Raw genomic sequence first — 21,435 nt, forward strand, 5'->3', positions numbered from 1 at the left:
AAGTAATTATAATAAGAATAAACAAACATTACTTAATTAAATATTATTATGCCTTTTTAAATTTAAAACCATGAAAATTGACTTTTTAATCTGATATAGAGTTTATATTAAAATCGTAGTATAATAAAGTGCAACAAAAATAAGCTTCATAATAAAATAGCACGTAATTACTTTAAGTTGAAAACGTATGTAAAAAAATTGTTATTACAATATTATTAAAATTATTTTATGAGTATTATATATTAAATATAATTAAAGCAAGTGTGTGTCCAGGTATATATTGCACGTCATTTAAAAAGAGAGGTGATGTTAATTTATTAATTACTACGAACCCCCGCACGCGGTAAAAAAAATACTATAAAGGGGGAAAGAGCGCGCATGCTCCCAACGAAAGGGAGGCGCGTTCGAGAGTTCGCGGCTGGTTGAGTTCCGTGTTCCATTCAGTTTACCGGCACTATTTGCACGGTTCGGGTTCCTTCTGGGCACGTATAGCCTGGCGGACCAATAATGATAGGAAGCGAATGCATCACGTGGCTACAATGCCGTCGAAATTCTGGTCAGTTATCGGTGCGCGTTGCAACGGAAGTCACGGAGCTGTGCACAACCAGGGAACGTGTTTCGAACCACCTGTGAGGGCAACCCGACGAGAATGACGATCGAGACGTTGCGTTGCGCGAAATTCGACAACGCGGATTGTACGCTGGTCTGAATAAATCGTCAATCGTGAATTTATTATCGCGGCAAAATTGTGAGTGACAAACCAGTGATGCGCGGCGATGTATAAATTGTTCACGCGGCGGATTAAAACGAAATGAATCGTATTTAACTCTGGGAAATGCCAGCGAGTAGTATGCGTGCGATCTGATTGAATCACTTCTCTCATCTTCCTCTTGTTAAAATAAATAAATCGATAGTAGATTATCGGTGGTTCGTGGCAGATTGAATCAGCGGCTTAATTGTTAAAATTAAATTAACCGTGATTAGGAAGTTTCGTTCCTGTAAGAAAAAGCAATCAAGGAAATGGCCAATTAAATCGTAGAGGTCTTACTAGTAGGCCGGTAGTTCATTAAGTCCGACTCTCCTGAGAGATTGTTGAACAGGCCTCACTAATTACGAACAAAGTTGACTTACACTCCATTTCGATATCGGAATTGTCATACCTGAGGGAATTTTTACCAAATGACGTAGAACGAGTTTTGTCAATGAAAGGAATTACATGTGGAATGCAGAATCGAGTTGCGGCGAATTTAATATTTAATCGCGCGTGTTGATGTAGGTTTCGAATATATATATATACCTAGATACGCGGGATGCTTGCGCGATTATGGTACACATCTACTGATATCGGAACACGCGAAGCATTCTATTTGAGATTGAATGGCAAATATTTCGAGCATATACTTCAAAAATTCTCAATGATTCTTCCCGCGAACTCGATAAATGCTACAAGTATTGCTATATAGAAGCATTCTTATTTCCGGTTTGCCGATTGCTAGGTAATTTATTGTGAGAAATTGTACAGAACTGAAAAGAAAATTTTATCATGTCATAAGATTCCATCAAGATAATGCAAAAAGAATAAGCCAATTTAATATTAGTTTATTAAATGGATTAATATATTTTTATTAAATTCAATCCCCGATATATAGAAGTTCTGAGGCAAAAATATATTCAGCGCAGGTCACGCCACTTTATTGGACGAATGTGACTGTTCATTCAATCTGGCGAACGAACGGCACAGTTCAGTTAAATAAGTCACTCATAAAGCTACGTCTAAAGTGTGAGAAAGTTAGTAATGTTAATCGGTCGCGCGTAGGACGTAACATACAATTCCTCGGGGTGCAAATTCTCGTCGAAGTTATAGAAGATAAACATTTGTCTGGGGCTTTCCGCAAATTAACATTCCCACCGTCTGAGCCATTCGATCGAGGTGTTAAATGGATTCCCGTTTTAAGTGAAGAAGCCAATCAGTATATACGTTTCGCGCGGGGCGAGCAATTTCTCGCGATCTCATTGAGAGCTCTGCTCGCGACGCGCCGTATCGAGATAATTAATGGTGAATGTGCCGTGACGAGAGACTTGATGATGTCACTTAACGTTTCCAACCCGGCGAAAGTGGTGGTTATCTTAAAGCAAGCAAAAACGGTAAGCTGGGTTCGCGTCGCGGAACGTCGTGGTGCCATCGCGCACCTGCGATTTCTAATGGATTTTCTCGGGTTGTATTTCGACACGCGGCAATTTGTCGTCGAAACGCGCGAAACTCCAACGACAAGAATTGTCGCGGCACGGCGGAAAGTGTTACCGACGTAAAATTAAAATTCTTCCTGAAAAAAAAAAAAAAAAAACGTATAACGAAAACCGACATGACGGTGCTTGTATATGTAAGCTTTTGTAAATATACGTAACTCAAGCGGCGAGTTTCCCTTCCGTCTAAGTGAAGATACGTGATAGCGTGAACGTATCGAGTGTGCGAGGATACGTGATCGCGAGGGGATTTACGAAATAGTCTACTAAAAAGTGGGAAAAAATCCGGGAGAACGAGCGACGAAGGAACAAGAGGAAGGTGCATATTAATCCCGCACTTGAAAAAGATGTTGACAACGATGTCTACCGTCGCGTTCGAATTGAATTCATCCTATTACACAACGGCGATCGGCAACAGCGCGCTCGACGGATTCTCAGGTACTCTCAAAACTATACGGTTTCCTATTGTAAAACGATCCGTTACATTAATTACAAACGCTCGGGACACTCTCCGTGATATATTTGTAGAGGATCTTAAGTATCTCGTACCGCTGATTCCAGTAATCGAGTCGGAGAACGCTACTTCCGCGCTGTACATGCTGCCCGCCTACATCCGAACCACTTCGATGGTGGCCTGTATTATCGTGATGGTTCTTGGTATAGTTGGCAATCTGATGGTAATTTTAACTGTATTTTATTAATGTCAATTGTGCAATTACACTTACAATCGACGAAATATCAACAGTATAATTTAATCGTCGCTTTTATTTGCAATTCGTATTATCGCTATCGATCTATCAATGTATATATAATCAATCGTTGGAGTCGGCTGCTATATTTCGCGTGTAATCGCGTGATTCTCAGGTGCCGTTAGTTGTGCTGCAGGGTAAGGACATGAGGAACAGCACAAACATCTTCCTGGTGAATCTGAGCGTCGCCGACCTCTGCGTGCTCGTGATCTGTACGCCTACTGTGTTAATTGAAGTCAATTCGGGCCCGCAAGTCTGGCCGCTCGGCGAACACATGTGTAAGTCCGAACCGATTTCGCGAAAAAGCATGACGCACTTTGGTGTGCCTATTCCTATATCATCTCAGCCGCGTGCACGCACGGCCACTCGACATGGACAGAGCGCGGTGATCCGTCGGCCGGCTAAAACCCAAAAATATCGAACGTTACATATTTCTTCAACGGACATATGTTGATAGACCCGCGTCATCCCTTTACCTCTCGTGAATCTGCGCGTGGTTCGTTAACCAATATGCATATTTCTGTTGCGTCACAGAGGCTCGAATACGTGGACCAATTCTCGCCTCTCGAGCCCGCCGGAATTTCAGTTCAGGATCGCGCGAACGTCAATACCGCATCGGCGGGCCGTTCTTCTTTCTTTAAACTCTCTAAAGTATTAGTATGCGCAAAAAGGCAAAAAGCTTTATTAAAAAGCTTCAGGGTAAAAAAGTTACAATTGACAACTATCTTACTAGAAAGCATATTTTATCTATTTCTGTATTCTTCGAGTTATTATACATATGCAATGAAATATGAACGGGTTCATACAAATTTTTATATAGTATATATTTTATCAGATATTTTTTAGCCATGATAAAATCTAAATAATACGCATGTGCTAAACATAATGGATTGATGATTCATGTGTTAATTACTAGGACGATTAATATTAATATTTTTCATATTGCGACAATTAAAAACCGCAATTATAAGTTCTACAGCTAAAGAAATACAAAAATTTTGATACTTTTACTCAGCATTTCACGATATATAGGAATAAAACTCAAGTTCGGTGACGAGTTACGACGTTAACAGCGCATGTACGTCTGTTATGAAATAGGAAAAATGTTCATTTTTCTTTAGTTGCAATAATTTAAACATTAATATCCACTGGGCGCTATCCAAAAGATGATTTACAGCTGATTTGCATTAGTTTGTCTCATATTGCAATATATTGGAATGATGGACGCAAATTAATTATCCAGAGTGCACGGCAATATCACTGTGCATTGCTGAATTGTCGGAATCCATAGAAAATAATCTCATTTCACCATTATTGGACTGCCGAAAAAGAACAAAAATGCGTCTCTTTTTTTCCTGTACGTCATATAAGTTGCAGATGTATCAGTATACGCTCGCAGGTACGCGATTAAATTGCAAACTTGACGGATCGATATTAAATCTAACTTTTTTTATTCCTTTTCTCTCAGTTGATCATATCATTCGCTTGAGAAAATATTACACGATTTTTTGACAAGAGCGACAAGAATTATTTTTGCATAAAAAACGTTCTGAATAAGTATTGTCGTTGCGGTGATCGTTTCAACAATTCAATGTTATTTTTAAACTTTTTAAATTAATATTTACTCAAATTAATTAGTGTGTATTGACACACATATAACTTTTTTATTTATTTTACCTATATTAATAAACTGTTATTTCCACATATTTGTCCGAATTGTGATAAAAGTTTTTTGTTATCAATTTTTATATACATATAATAAGTTACATTAGAGTTGTGGAATGAGCTAAATTTAACTACATTTTTTGTATTTTAATATATTTATTTACAATTCATGTTTTTCCCTATCCATTTTTTAGTCTAAAAGCACTTCTTATGAACTTTTTTTTAAACCGTTAATCGTATTGGAACTTCATAAAAAATAGTTAATTGGCGAGTTTAGTATTGGCGATCAAATTATTTTCGAAAAATCAATGTTGTCTATATATGAGACGAGATTGGCCTACTTTTATAGCGTTAAGTTTCTTGGTAATCTATATTGCAGAAACGTAGGGAGGGAAAGGAAGACAAAAAGAGAGAAATTCAGAAATCTTTCTCACATGCTATGGTTGATGATACTACGGCTATCCAAACTTTCACGAGTTTAGTACGAAGACGTGAAAATATCGTCGGAAGAAAAATGCCGTTGGCAAAAATAGTTTTGATTCTTCTTGTATCTCATCGTTCGGAGTTAATCGCGATCAAATAGCAGATCATGCATGTGTACCGTTGAAAATCATAATTACTGTACCATTATTAAAACCCACTGTGTGACTACTGCTAATTAAATTCGTTTTTTATGAAACGTTTTAAACTGATACCCACTTCCTGCTACGTTAATTAAACCGGTGACAATTTTATTCAGTGATTAAGTGAACCGACCGTGGCTTTGACCGTGTCTAATAAGGATTGCAACAACCTAGACAACCTATATAGACAGGATCAATAGTTTACAAAGCTATATAGTTTATATCAGTGCAAAGGGCTAACTCGTACTAAGAGTAATTTACGAGATAATTAGTCTCATTAATTACTAGGCCACATTATCGTCTATTGTCAATTTCTATCTATCTACTCTGTCAAAGGATTCACGAAATTTAACAAGAATCAAACTTAGCGAAACAGTTAAATTCAACATTATTCAAGTTTTTTTATCTTGCGAAAATTTCATTCTTCTGTATTCTTATTCAATGTTTTGTTGTTATCTGTTAACTGCAACGGTTTACAACTAGGCAGATTTTATTAAGATATGATAGAAAAAATATTATAAAGATCATATCATTCTTTTTTATTGGATTTTATATAAAGAATATTTGTTTATAAACAATCTCTTTAGATAATTTTTGAATGAAATAAACTATGCAGAGGTTTAAAAATTCAGTATTTTTTCAGTAGAATAGAAAATCATTTTTTCATAATATTATTTTGATTAAATTTAATTACTACTAATCAAATTTAAACTAATCAAATATACTTCTTTTTTTCTTTATTTATAATTTATTCTATTTTTTTTTAATAATTAAACAATAGATTTTTAAAAATTACTTTATTAAATAAAACACGATGTTATTTGTTTTATTTTAATTAAACTAACCAAGATAGTTATGTACTACATATATTTATTCGTGTTTGGAGAACAATTAAGTATCTGAAATAACAAAGAGATTAAAAGCCGTACCAGTTCTTGCTTTAAGAGCAAACAATATTATTGCAATTCCACGAGCGACGTAAAGTAGTCTGTAGATGGTATACTTATTCGTAAATCGCATTTGCATCAGTTACATTGTCAAGAGAATTTCATGTCTTCCTAGAAGGAAAGAAACTCACAATGTGTGTGCTACGACTAATATTTAAATCAATAGAAATTAAAGTCGAAAAAGAGTTAAGCTTCCTACATGGCCAAGGATTATTACTTTTAGAGATATTATTCCTTCCAAAAAGTTTTTTCGACAAATTATAGAATAACTTGGTAAACCAACTAACCAACGAATCAATTATTGCTACTATTGTCATTTCTCTTTGTTCGTTCACGATAATGACATGAAAATAATGACTCAGTTTTATGTTTTCTTTGGGTTTAATACCGCTCCTTTTTATGACGTAATAGATAATTATTAAAGATGTTTCAAGAAGCAATTAGTTCTTTTGTTTTATTACCTTCAATTAGTTAATCATCGAAAGTGAAGTGGAAAAGAGAGAAAAAGCTGAAGTATTATACCTTACTTTATAAAAGTATCACGTTTGATATAAGGAAATGATTACACAGTTAAATTTACAATTATTATTCGACGATTAAACGTTTGACATAAAAAAGTCTAAAACACGAATATAAATTGTTCATCGATTATCAATTGTTTTAAAAATTGACAATGATATTCAACCACTGCCACACCACTTGATACGGGCACGCGAGTGACACGTTTTATTTACTGTCAAATAACTTCCATTCGCGACGGACGAACATCGATATGTCCGTGCTCGTAAACCGTTGGTACCATATGGCGTTGCAGGGGTGAGAGATTCTTCCGGCTTACAATTCCTTACGAGCGACTGGCTATATATCTCGATTCCCCGGTCTCTTTTGCTTGCACGGAAGAATGCAAGAAAGGGCGAAACGCGGAGGGCGACGCGACGGGAGGATCGAGGTTGAATCAACGGCGAGTAGCGAGAACATCGTGAGGGGTCTCTATGGGCTATATGAGATGTGAGATGCGTTTACCCGTGGAGGGTCGCGCGAAGGTGGTCCAGATGGGGTGTGGTGTAAAAAGGGGGGTAGCATTTAGGCGCGTCTGGGTTTTATGAGGCGCATACGGCGACGCGCGTCTCAAGTCGATGCCCTCCTCCTCTTCTTTTCCTTTTGACACCGGCATACCTCTCGTCCGGCATTCCTTCGAAACACTGCCCGCTCTCACGGTCGAGGCCGCGTAGCGTTTATTGCGACGTAAAACGCCTCATGACGGTATGATCAGAACGGGTATTTCACTTAGAAAGTGAAAAGTTTCTTTGCACGGTGATAAATCAGTCTGGCTCGCGCACGTCGCGATTACGTCCATGGAATTCTAATTAAATTAAATTCTTCGACTATTTCCTAGGTCTAGTAATTCTTTTCGAAATCGTTAATTCTCAGTATGCATTGTGAATCTATTATAAAATCCGTATAGCATTGCTATTTTAATTACGACTTTTGTTAAAGCAGCGGTTTGGTGGTAAAAAGGTCGTGTTTCTTTTATTAGCGCACAAATGTCAGCATTCATAGGTATACATAGTTATGTGCACCATACGTATTATACGCTGTTATAAATTTTACATGTGATTGCGAATTAAATATTTGTAATTAAATTTTTGTTAGCATGTTGCATTTGTATAGCATTGTAACGTCTAAAAATGTCGATATTTTATTTAAAAATATCATTTGCGGAAGAATATCAATTGTTCAGTTATCTATTATTTTTATTTACGTTTCCGATATTCAAACAAAATGTTTATTTAACTACATCCGTATTAAGCGTTCTACTTACAGATATAACATAACGGTAGATGAACTGTATAAATCGAGTAAAGATATTTCTATAATAAAAAAATAAAAAAATTTTAAATGCCGTGTTTAAAATAGATACGTTATAAAAATATTTTTGCATACAATTTTAGTATTTTTAATATTTTATTGTTAAAATTAATTTCTGATTGATCTATGTAATGTTAATTATAATTTATTTATGTAATTGATACCAATTTATTTGAAGTAGTAGAAAAGGCGCTGCTAATTGTCACAATAGCTGTCGTAAAGCATTTAGATATAACGAAGACGTCGTGTGATATATTTTCCTTTGTTCTTTAGAAACTAATGATCAATACGCAAACGTAAATTAACAAACTTAACCGACTTCTAACGAACGTAATAACAAGAAAATTCTTGTAGTTTTAACAACAATATAATAGTTTTAATAGCGATTTAATAATTCTAATCATTATGAGAGAGAGAGAGAGAGAGAGAAAGGGCGCAATATAATGAATATAAAAAACTCTTGTTTGTGTTTTTTCCAAGTATATCAAAATTTAAATGTAAAAGAAGCCGTGAGAGGATGATATAAACAATTTTCCTATAGTGAAATAAAATGTCACTGCATTGCTGGTGATGAATAATATAATCTACTGGATTTTGCCTGTCAGTGCAAAACTTTTGCGAAACATGAAACATATTGATATATTATCGCTACGATTGAGAAAAAGATTTAAAATCATAAACATCATACGAACACCTGCTATATTTCTTACAAAAAGTTTCGAATTTGATTAAATGCTTTTATAGAATTGGACACAATTTTATACAAAATTGTAGGATTATAAACAAACTCATATGTCTTTTCACATATGAGTCGTTGGAATAATAATGGAAATAAGAACAAGTTACAAATAAAAATTCTAAACATAATTATGCTTTTACAGACAATCGTTTATTAAAAATTATTGAGTTATTAAAAAAATCTGTGACTACATAACTTATGAACTTTTTTGTCACACCACTTTAATGTACAGTTTGTCTTCGCACGATCGCCTTCCGTCTGTTGTTGAAAATATACAGGGTAGAGTGTGCTATTTTTTATGTAGATTATACATATGCATATTAATGTGTACAACTAAAAAGTGTTTTGTTTATCGCGCATTTAACATTTTTTAATCGTGAAATGACATACTAATGTATGCCATATAATCATAGTATTCTTCTCAGGATAGAAAATGATAGAAATAATCAAAATAATGTAATGCGAATGACGTAAAACAGCAAAGTATATTAATAGAAAAAGTCAATGTATGAAGGGACTGTAAGTAATAACAGAGAAGAAACAAAAACTTAATGTTTTTAAATTAATTTGACAGATCTTTGCACTCTTAGCGTGTTACTATATTTATGTTAGCTAGTATTGAATCGAATAAAAAAAGAAACTTACACGTAAATTTCACCATTATGCTATTATACGATTAGTTACTCATTCGATTTCAGCTTTAAATTCATGCATTTATTAATATTTTATTTTTCAAGCATTTGTTGTAAAAATTTTGTTTATATTCACTGACCCTAACATTTGCTTCTTCGATGAGACTACCAAAAACAATAGAACGCATGGGAATAAAAAATATTTCGTCGAATAAATATTTGGTCTGCAATTTTTATTCTAAAATAAATAAGAGTGAAAAAGTACACGCAAAATACAAAAAATGCGGCTTTTTATTTCTTGTTATACGTTTTTTTCATTCATTTAACTTTTCTTTTTCTTTTTTCCGTATATTTGCAATTTTCATAATTTTGCAGAAATAACCTCCGCGAATATAAAAATTTTACTCTATTTCATCATTAAAGGCCGGACAAATACTTCATTATTACAGTCTATCTTTGGCCTCTTTGCGTAATTGTTTCGCTGTAATGATTCTTTTCAAAACACTGAACAGAAGTATTGCATTCAACATTCTGGCTTGAATCTTGACGCGATTTCAGCAGACATCGGTTCTAGCAGAAGATCAACACGCGCAATATTTGTTTCGTTGTTCTATTGCAAGCTGTCTTTTTCTATTATATATGACGTTCTGCATTACGCTGTGAGCTTTATCTTACGAGACTTGTATCTACGAATATGAATTTTTTGCCCGAGAAAGAGAAAATTTAATGTCGTATATACAAAAGTGCCGTCGACATCCAGATTAGATTGCTCAACATAAACTACAATGTTACAGACAAAAGATACAGCTTACTTTTAGCGTATAGTTTTTCCAAAACAGCAAACAAGATTTATTTGTTACTTATATATCCAGATTTGTTTATAATGAATGAATATATTATAATTGCCACAGAAACATATTTATATATAGATACGTGTCCTTTATTTTGATCTAGAATATATACATATTATAAGTTCATCAAAATTGGAGGGGGACTTCCGTGTGTTTCCTTATGTGATTAAATATTTATTAATTTTTATTAAGCTATCGCTTAGAAATTGAATTTAAACAATTCAATTATTATATATAGTCGATAAAATAAACAAAATTTATCATGAATATTAATTTATGTAAGTAGCATGTAATAGGAACAAAAAGTGATCTGATGAGATAGAAATAACAATTTAAAGATACAAAATCTTAATTATTTTGGTCAGAGATCGTGTGTGTGAAAATGATTTGTGATATTATATTTCGATCTATAAATACTGCTCCGCGTTAAAGTGTTTTGACTCTCATCGTTAGACTCGAATAAAAACAAACCGCAGATGTTACCTACTAGATGTCTACAATGAGAACTTCGATCTGTCCGGAAATATTTTGTGTGGAAGATAGTAGAGTGTCGTCGCTTCACGAATGCAACGCGTTATGTCGACGGTTGTCATTAGAACGAAGTGACATGCGAAAAAATGATAAACTAACAAGCATAACATGCAATCCAGCGGAAAAAATAAATGCGCGATTACATAATAGCTTCACATCCAAAGAAGAGCAGAAGACGAGTTTGAAAACAAAATTTTTGCCGTTTTACCGTTTTTTAAATTCAAATTTTGACTATTCATATGCATATATATATTTAAACCTGAAAAATCTGGACAATTTGAAGTTTTAGCTCGACATTTTTTGTTGAATTATTCTGATTGTTCGAAAATCAGGAAATTCTGAGTATTTGTATTTGTCGCATCGACAATTAAATTTGCGGCAATTATATTGGATTCAATGTTCGGTCTGACACAATGGCGTGATAGTTTCTCAAGTTCTTCTTGGTCGATGCATCGTCAATCTAGCAAAGCGTTCAATTACTGAGAGATTCTCATATGGCAATCAGTGCCGCCGTACCTTTGTTTACCGCGCGAGCCGTTATTATTTGCACCTTGACGTTGGTATGAAATTATAAAATGTTTTTCTCGTGCGACAGATAGGTGAAGATAAAATGCGTATTACATCAAGAGGTACAGCAAGGTTCTACGTAATAAGTACGATGTCAGTTCTTGTTAGCCGTTAGCGAGTTTTTCGCAGCTGGGTTAAACAAACAACGAATGTTATCAACAAGTGAAAAAAAAGTGTACTGACTTTGACGGCAATTAATTCTTTTCACGGTCATAAACGTAACGCATACTGGCAGTGCCTCATTCCTAATTATTCTAAGATGCCAGTTTTCGCTAGAATGCTCACTAATTGAAAGGCCGAATGCTTATAAATGCTGAATAAATTGTTTGGTTTAATCTTCGTTCATTATCCTCTACAAGAGAATTTTCCCGAAGTTTTTGACTTCTGAGTACTTTAAACTTAGATCTTCTTGAATCGGGCAGATTTCTATCCATAAGGTATATTTACGAGGTAATTAGAGCGGAAAATAGTGTTATTTGTAAGAAAGTATTGATATTTTTTCATTTATTCTTATGATAAAAGACTGAAGAAAACTTCGATAAATGATATCTTTGTACAAATAAATAATTTACAATTATTAATAACAATAATAATTAAAGAAATGAGTATAATTTACAATTATTTTTAACAGTAATAATTCAAAATAAATTACAAATAACTTACAATTATAAATGCACGAGCTCAAGATCTTTCAAGTCGTAGCTTTTAATGAAGAGAAATTGTACATGGTTAATTAAACGTAGGACGGACAAACGCACTGCGGGTATATGTCAATCGTCAATAAAGCTTCCAAGCTGTTAAATTATATAATTTCGTTTAATTTGTAATTAACTGTATCAATACCGTAAGAAAATATCAAGTATTGCTAATTGTCCGGTGAACGAATAAAAATTGCAGTGATGCAAAGCTATTATTGCAATTGGTAAAAATACAGTTTTTATGTAATAAATGTAATTATAGTGCAATAAATATTCATTATAGTGCAATATTAATTGTTGCAAAATGAAACACTGACATGTATATAGATTATTATCATAGACAGATATCAAAATTTATTATACATTATATGTAGAAACTATTTTATTTTCAATACAATATGTAAATTGTATTCATATTTAAATAGTAAAATTAACTCACATAATTAGCGAGTGCTCGTATTATTACCGATTATTTATTTATTAAATGAATATCTTATTATCATATTCATCCCGGACTAAATATCATAAAACACTTGTTGAGGCGATATTTACCAATTTTAGAAACGTTTCATTAACTTTGGATTTGTAAAGTATACTGTTGTGGAACTGCATAAGTGCGCAGTTTGTCATTTTTTTGGATCATAATATACACTATACATATATCATATCTCTCTCATGTACATATATCTTGTATATAATAATTCCGAAAAATTATAACCCAAGTGATACACGTCACAAAATTATGTTACCTTATCAAAAAGAAGAGTCGCGCTTCAAGTGATCTATTACAATTACAAAAAAGAAATGATATCTCTTTAAGTTAGAGCGCCAATTACAGAGAGAACATGTATATTGCCTCAAAAAATAATTGTTGCACTACATTGAAAAATCTTTACATTGTGTCAATTAGAAAAGAATGTATAATAACAATTTTATAAGATTAAAAAATTTTATTTAAATTTAACAAGGGAATACAAGATATTTAAATACAAAGTTATTTACATGTGTATTTTTTAATGGCCACAAAGAATTACAGAAGTAACAGTACAAAATAAAAATATTTTATTAAAATACATAAATTTTTCTTGTAAAAAAACTTGGCGCTGCTAGACCTTTTAAATAAATAAAAACAACAATAAATAAAAATAATTCAGAAAAGAATACAATGGGAGTAATATTAAATGATTATCAGCGTGGATGTGGGAGTGAGTGATATGGGTGTGCGTGACTACGCGGACGGCGGATAATGCGGCTTATAATTAAGTATAGAATAAGTTTATTTATTTATTTAAAATTTCAAGGTCTAGCAGCGCCAAGTTTTTTTACAAGAAAAATTTATGTATTTTAATAAAATATTTTTATTTTGTACTGTTACTTCTGTAATTCTTTGTGGCCATTAAAAAATACACATGTAAATAACTTTGTATTTAAATATCTTGTATTCCCTTGTTAAATTTAAATAAAATTTTTTAATCTTATAAAATTGTTATTATACATTCTTTTCTAATTGACACAATGTAAAGATTTTTCAATGTAGTGCAACAATTATTTTTTGAGGCAATATACATGTTCTCTCTGTAATTGGCGCTCTAACTTAAAGAGATATCATTTCTTTTTTGTAATTGTAATAGATCACTTGAAGCGCGACTCTTCTTTTTGATAAGGTAACATAATTTTGTGACGTGTATCACTTGGGTTATAATTTTTCGGAAATAAAGATACTACTGCTTAGATTTTTTCGAGATTTTTCGAGATATAAAGATCTAACACTTGTTACTTAGGTTTTTTCGAGGTATAATACTACCACTTTCTTTTTTTTTTTAGGTAACAACATATACACTACTATACGTGTACTTGGCGCCTTTTTTTACCTTTTTTTAAAAAAGGTAATTTTGTGCGGATATCACGCCTTTTTGTAGTATATTACGCATTGTATAAACAGTATGTACAGGATAAAGCTATTTGGAGGTATAATACTACCACTTTGTTTTTTTCGAGGTAACAACATAACAGGGTAACAACATAATACATATACACTATTATGCGTGTACTTGGCGCTCATTTTACCTTTTTTTTAAAAAGGTAATTTTGTACGGATATCACGCCTTTTTGTAGTGTTACGCAACTTAATCTTATAAACAATATATCTTATAATTTCATAAACCGTATATAATACAAGGTATGAAGCTAAAAGTGTTACGAACTATTATTTCTAAAGAAAACAACAATTTAATATTTTGCTCAGTTTTTTAAAAATAATAATCTGTAACCCTTTTAGTTGTACACCTTGTATATATTTTTCAATTTCAACATAAAACATAATCGCAATAAAGCATGATTATTGTTAATAAGTCGTTAACTGTAAAATTCTTTATTTATTTTTATTTGCGTGTCTTACTGAATGTTGTTCGCCACTGTATATGTACCGATATCTTCAGGTATCGATATTTTTGATAATTATTTTTACGTCAGACATAATTTTAATTCATCCAATTTTTATTATGTCTAAACATAATTTTTGTCCAATTTTTATTATGTTTAGACGTAATTTTAATTCAGCGATTTTTATTATGTCATGACATAATTTTAATTCTGCCGCTAGGGAAATTTTAAGTCGATTTTTATGAATCAAGCTTGAATTCAATGTTTAGGTGTCCCAGGTTGCCGATGACGAGGTCCACATAGCGCGCTCTATAGTTTTCGGTGTCCAGGTGTATTAATACCTTGAATTTGATGGCCACGTGTTCCAAGTTGCCAATGACGAGGTCCACATAGTGCGCTTCGTAGTTTTCGGTGTCTACATGTATTAATACCTCGAATTCGATATCTACGTGTCCTACATTGGGTGCGTTAAGCCGATACTTTGCTAGCCTAGCAATCGTGAGCAGTCGCTCGTTTTCGCTCGTTTCCTCTTTTTTGACTTACTGGATTAAAAAGAGAAGAAACGAGCAAAAACGAGCAACTGCTCACGATTGCTAGGCTAGCGGAGTATCGGCTGAACGCACCCATTCAGATTTAAAGTTATTAATACACCTAGACACCAAAAACTATGAAGCGCATTATGTGGACCTCGTCATCAGCAACCTAAAACACCTAGACATCAATTTCAAGGTATTAATACACGTAGACACCGAAAACTACGGAGCGCAATATGTGGACCTTGTCATCGGCAACCTGGGACACGTAGACATCAAATTCAACGTACGATTACACCTGGACACCGGAAACTATGAAGCGCACTATCTGGATCCCGTCATCGGCAACCTGGAATACGTGGACATCGAATTCAAAATATTAATACACGTAGACACCGAAAACTACGGAGCGCACTATGTGGATCTTGTCATCGGCAACCTGGGACACGTGAACATCAAATTCGAGGTATTATTACACCTAGACACCGAAAACTACGGAGCGCGATACCTGGACCTCGTCATCGGCAACCTGGGACACGTAGACACCGAAAACTACGGAGCGCACTATGTGGACCTCGTCATCGGCAACCTGTGACACCTAGACATCGAATTCAACGTACAATTACATCTGGACACCGAAAACTATGAAGCGCATTATCTGGATCCCGTCATCGGCAACCTGGAACTCGTGGACATCGAATTCAAGATATTAATACACGTAGACACCAAAAACTACGGAGCGCACTATGTGGACCTCGTCATCGGCAACCTGGGACACGTAGACATCGAATTCAACGTATTATTACACCTGGACACCGAAATCTATGAAGCGCATTATCTGGATCCCGTCATCGGCAACCTGAGACACGTGGACATCGAATTCAAGATATTAATACACGTAGACACCAAAAACTACGGAGCGCACTGTGTGGACCTCGTCATCGGCAACCTGGGACACGTAGACATCGAATTCAACGTATTATTACACCTGGACACCGAAAACTATGAAGCGCATTATCTGGATCCCGTCATCGGCAACCTGCTACACGTCGACATTGAGTTCAAGATATTAATACACGTGGACACCAAAAACTACGGAGCGCACTATGTGGACCTCGTCATCGGCAACCTGGGACACGTAGACATCGAATTCAACGTATTATTACACCTGGACACCGAAATCTATGAAGCGCATTATCTGGATCCCGTCATCGGCAACCTGAGACACGTGGACATCGAATTCAAGATATTAATACACGTAGACACCAAAAACTATGAAGCGCATTATGTGGACCTCGTCATCGGCAACCTGGGACACGTAGACATCGAATTCAACGTATTATTACACCTGGACACCGAAAACTATGAAGCGCATTATCTGGATCCCGTCATCGGCAACCTGGAACACGTGGACATCGAATTCAAGATATTAATACACGTGGACACCAAAAACTACGGAGCGCACTATGTGGACCTCGTCATCGGCAACCTGGGACACGTAGACATCGAATTCAACGTATTATTACACCTGGACACCGAAATCTATGAAGCGCATTATCTGGATCCCGTCATCGGCAACCTGGGACACGTGGACATCGAATTCAAGATATTAATACACGTAGACACCAAAAACTACGGAGCGCACTATGTGGACCTCGTCATCGGCAACCTGGGACACGTAGACATCGAATTTAACGTATTATTACACCTGGACACCGAAAACTATAAAGCGCACTATCTGGACCTTGTCATCGGCAACCTGGGATACATAGACATCAAATTCAAGCTTGATTCATAAGAATCGACTTAAAAATTCCCTAGCGGCACTTTCTGCCAAGCATAGAGAACCTACTTTTCCGTTGACTCAATATTTATTTTATATATATACCTAATTTTTACTTAAATAGAAATCTTCCTCCTGACCGATAAGTTTATCGACCTAATTTTGAAATACGCGCGCGATATCGAAACTGGCGATACCTGCGCCGCCAGCGTCGAAAAAGTGAAAGTGACGTTTCTCTGATAGATCGCAGCGTTAGGAGGAGTATCTTAAAAATAAATTTTCACATTTGGACTTTGCGTCGCAATATCTCCGCTCGTAAGGCACGTAGCGGAATATTATGAGAGGAAACCCCCCCCTAATTGGACCCCAAGCTATCGATCAAGCCTACTTAGAACTTGATCCGTTCACTCGTTATCGAGATCTCAACATCTCGGGTACTCGCAACCCGTCGCGTCGCGTAAAAGAGTCACGGTCGGTCTCGCTCCGCGTGTACTTGGCGCGAGACACTACCGTGTCTCTTGATACTATTTTTCCAGATTTAATAAATTTATCACCTGTAGATTTTTCTACTCAATTTAGAATTGAGTTTTTTTTCGTGAAAATATCGAAACGAGAAGCTAGTTCCTGTAAAATTTTTCAAGATTAAATACCTTTATAAATTAATCAATTCAAGTATTTGATAATTTTGGGTGAAAATGTTTATTGTATGTATAAACAACTTTTATTTTTATATTATATATTGTTTAACTTTGGTATTTTACCTGGACATGTATTGCGACTAACGAACTTAAAGAAAATTTAGTACAGCGAGGGGAGAGAGGAGGGAATGAAAAATGACTTGTCCGAAGAAACATGATATAAAAGTTGTATTATAAAACCGGAACCGTCTGGATAGAAATTTGATTTGAGCATCTGGGCCGCATCTGATACGCAAAGTAGGTTGAAGATGACAAATAATGCTGTATCACGCGATGTTACGCGATAGCATATACCTTTATCATTGTCTCTTTTTCATTCACAGCTATATAAAAGTTAACAAAATAGGCAATTAGAGAGTAATCCTTTTTACAATCTCACTTTTGCATCTCGTGAATATCTTTACATATGCCGAGATTAATGATATATGCATATTTCTTTGATGGACATATCTTTGCACTTCTCTGTCTTAATGAAATCCTTTGATTCATTAGAAATTAGTCTCTTTTGAACTTAAAAAGAGCAATGCGCAGAATTTACAATGGAGCGGTAATGAAATCATGCAGTTAATTGCTATGTTTCCAATAAAAGAATTCTGATCAATAGATTGGGGAACGGCTATGTTAGCGATAATGTACGCATTGAAGAACTTTAGTTGAAAATTTAATATTGAACAATTATTTCCGTATGAATTGCGGAAAAAGATCAAATAATATTTTATTAGACATCATCGTAATTTAATGTGATTTATAATATTGCATATCTCATAATTTTATAACGTAACTTTTATTTCATAATATTATATACTTCAATTTTTTTTCATTATAGTATTCTCTTTTCTTACCAATTACGAGGAATAAATTCGAAAGTTAAGAAAAATTGCTATTTGCTCAAGTCTAATGTAGTACGAATACATTGAAGCATAGACTTATATAATAGACTGAGGATTCCTGTTGCAGAGCTGTAGGGAAGATGTAAAGGACAGAGATATGCTTCCTAAGACGCTTTTCCTGTCTAATTGTGTAATTGATGAGAAAACAGAATGGTGGAGAAATAAAAGGAAACAATCCCAGCAAGCATATATCATCCTTTAGATCTTGTCAGCTCTCTAATGGCAATATTCAGTCTATTATATACATTTATACATTGAAGTATACGCGATGTCAATCAGACTATGGCTGCGTTCCGATATTCACTGCCAGAAAATCTATACTTAGTTTATGTCACGTGTACTACAGATTTTTAGTACTGGCAGTGAATATCGGAACGCAGTCTATATTTTATTAAAAATGGTTGTTATAATCTACAATTTACTTCACACATGATACATATTTATTGAAACAATTTCTTATCGCATTTTATTTGATTTTATTTATTTAAGACTCACAGAAAGGACACTATGCGTAAAGTAAAGAAATTTTATTACGTGTTTAACTAACTAGATCATACAGATCTTGAATTTCCTCTTTTTACCATATTATTTATGTTATATAACAAAAGAGTTAATTTCATTTTCAATATTATTTTCTACTTCTTTATATTGTATTTCACTCTCTTGATCTCAAGTAATCTTCGCAAAGAATTTTTGTTATGCCTGCAATATGACACAAAAAGTTAAATTACAGAATTTTGCATAGTAGGGGTATATAGCTCAAAAGACAAATGTATTCCTGTAGCTGTAGAAGACACTCTGTTATACAGTCTTATGCCAGTTAATTATATTTGACTTTATTTGCCAGAGGACAAAGGACGATAATCGAGAAATATATTTTAGCTTACTCTATATCTATATAGTAGAAAGACTGTATCGAAGGTTTTGACGGGTTGACTGAGAGTAAATTCCCGAAGGAATGCATATATGAAATTCTCTAATAAAATTACGTGCGAAAATATTACTATTATATTTATAATTCTGAATTAGATATTGAAAAAGTTCACTTCTGTATTATAAATAATCATTGCGTTATCTAAAAATCTACAAATGATTTTTCTCAATAGAAAATTCTGTCTTTTTCTGATATTATTTCATTCGGAAATTGAAACAAAAGTGAAAACCGACCAAGTAAACTTATAAAGTGATGCGTTTATACTAACAGCTATATATATACATAATCATTTTATAACATTTAATATAAATATAAGTTAGCAGAGCAATTAAAAGAAGTAAGGTAAATTATAATCTAGAAATAATCTAGAAATAATCTAGAAATGGGGTCGATTGAAGGTCTAGAAGATTTTTTTAGGGTTAATTAATAGAATGTGTTTTTCTCCTCTTAAGAAGTTTATATGTTTCTCTGGAGGTAATTGATTTCTTCTTTTCTATTCAGTTATACCCATAAATCCGAATAGCGGGTAACAGCTGGTAGGCGCGTAATGGAGCGCTATCACAAATGAAAGCGTCAGAAAATGGAACAATGTTGTTTTATTTTATAAATTTACCGCTGCTATTAAAAAATATTAAATGTAAATTTTAGATGTTTAATTAACGAAATCATTTATTTATCGTTTCGTAACAGTGCTTTATCAAGGAAATTATCAAAATTGTAAATTGCATTTTATCGTTAAAACTTATAAGATTATGATGTAAAGATTTGGAATTTTAAGAGTCTGAGAAATTTTGAATAAAAGTTTGAATATAATATTTAGTATATATATATATATATATATATATATATATATAGTAAATTTTACTCAACAGTTTTTGGCGATTTTTACTTAATATATTTGGTAAATTTTGCTTAATTTATCAGTTACATTTTACTTAACTCAATTTTGGCAAAATTTGCTAACAATTTCTCTCCGTGCATGTATGTAGATATGTATATTCGTTAACAAGCGTGGGAGCAACATGACAAATCATTGTCGAATATCTCTCCAAACTGTTCTGAGTGAAAAGCAGGCGACTTGTCTCTCGTCTGTTGCTTCGTGGATAGATTTGGACAGCCGCCAAAGCCCATTATCACCACACTCGTTTCCGCTGCATATAACGTAATTTGCGTGCTGCAGGGACTCCTATTTTTTTCCTTTTTCCCACGTCTATTCTGTGCTGTCTTCTTGCTGAGCGCAAAAATTTCTATTCGTGCTTTTGATCACAATTCTAATTGAAATATACGAATGATACTACGCCATTATTGCATTTCAGTAATATTTTGTTAACGATACTTTATAGTATTGATCTAACAGGACATAATGATCGAAGAAAATTTTAGCACATTAATATGGTAATATTTGGATTTTGTAATTAATGAATATGCGTAATATTTTATTTTGAATCTTTCACTTTCTTTTTCTCTCTCACACTCACTTTCTAAAATTCATTAATCTAAAATGTTCTCTGAAGTAAGGATATATATTATTTTTTAACACACACGCGTGAAATCTGTTTACTATTTTCTCCTGTTCAGTAAATCATCGTTAATTCTAAGACTTTTTTTTGCACTGTGCAGGACGCTAAATTTTCAGGACAATGTTTTGATGTTACGTTAAAATACAAATTTAAAGTGTTCTATAAATAGGACACAAATTATGATGCACGAGCGTTACACTAATATATATAGTTGCTCATGCATAAATTTAACGCACACAATTTTTTACCGATGTACTCCATACTCTTTTAGTATCGCCTATAATATTTTGTCTTCGGTATTTGTTTATGGATATTGGACATACAATATTCAATTAGGCTAAAATTGAAAAATAAACAAAATTTATACGCATATTGTCAATCATATTATCCATCTACAAGAGTGTATAAAAACCCAATACGCAATCAAGAAAAGATAATCGAAAAGAGCAATTGCATATGCGTGTGTATTAAGATTTTTTATGTGCGTGTCTAAAATGGGACATTCAGTCGACTGCCTTGCATAATATCGGTGTGTTTGAAGAAATGATTACAGAAATCGGTGAGTTACGACGTGTAGCGT

The 21,435-nt window shown here is 33.8% G+C and overlaps 1 protein-coding gene across 6 annotated transcripts in view; it reads left to right on the top strand.

The window, feature by feature from the left end:
- The first annotated feature begins 292 nt into the window (after positions 1–292).
- Ethr (ecdysis triggering hormone receptor) overlaps positions 293–21,435 on the top strand; it is a 48,795-nt gene continuing 27,652 nt past the window's right edge. Inside the window, exons 1-4 of one of the 6 annotated variants that reach the window (XM_077415385.1) lie at positions 334–848; positions 1,817–2,682; positions 2,806–2,921; positions 3,109–3,271. In XM_077415385.1, coding sequence (XP_077271511.1) covers positions 2,592–2,682; positions 2,806–2,921; positions 3,109–3,271 — 370 coding nt within the window. In that variant the 5' untranslated portion in view covers positions 334–848; positions 1,817–2,591. Of the gene's footprint in view, positions 2,683–2,805; positions 2,922–3,108; positions 3,272–21,435 lie in introns of all 6 variants that reach the window. The other 5 variants (XM_077415384.1, XM_077415386.1, XM_077415387.1 and 2 more) reach the window with 5 other exon arrangements.

This window comes from Temnothorax americanus, unplaced genomic scaffold (assembly GCF_048541705.1).
Source record: "Temnothorax americanus isolate GAGA-0224 unplaced genomic scaffold, ASM4854170v1 Scaffold4, whole genome shotgun sequence".
In the NCBI taxonomy this organism is placed as follows: Eukaryota; Metazoa; Arthropoda; class Insecta; order Hymenoptera; family Formicidae; genus Temnothorax; species Temnothorax americanus.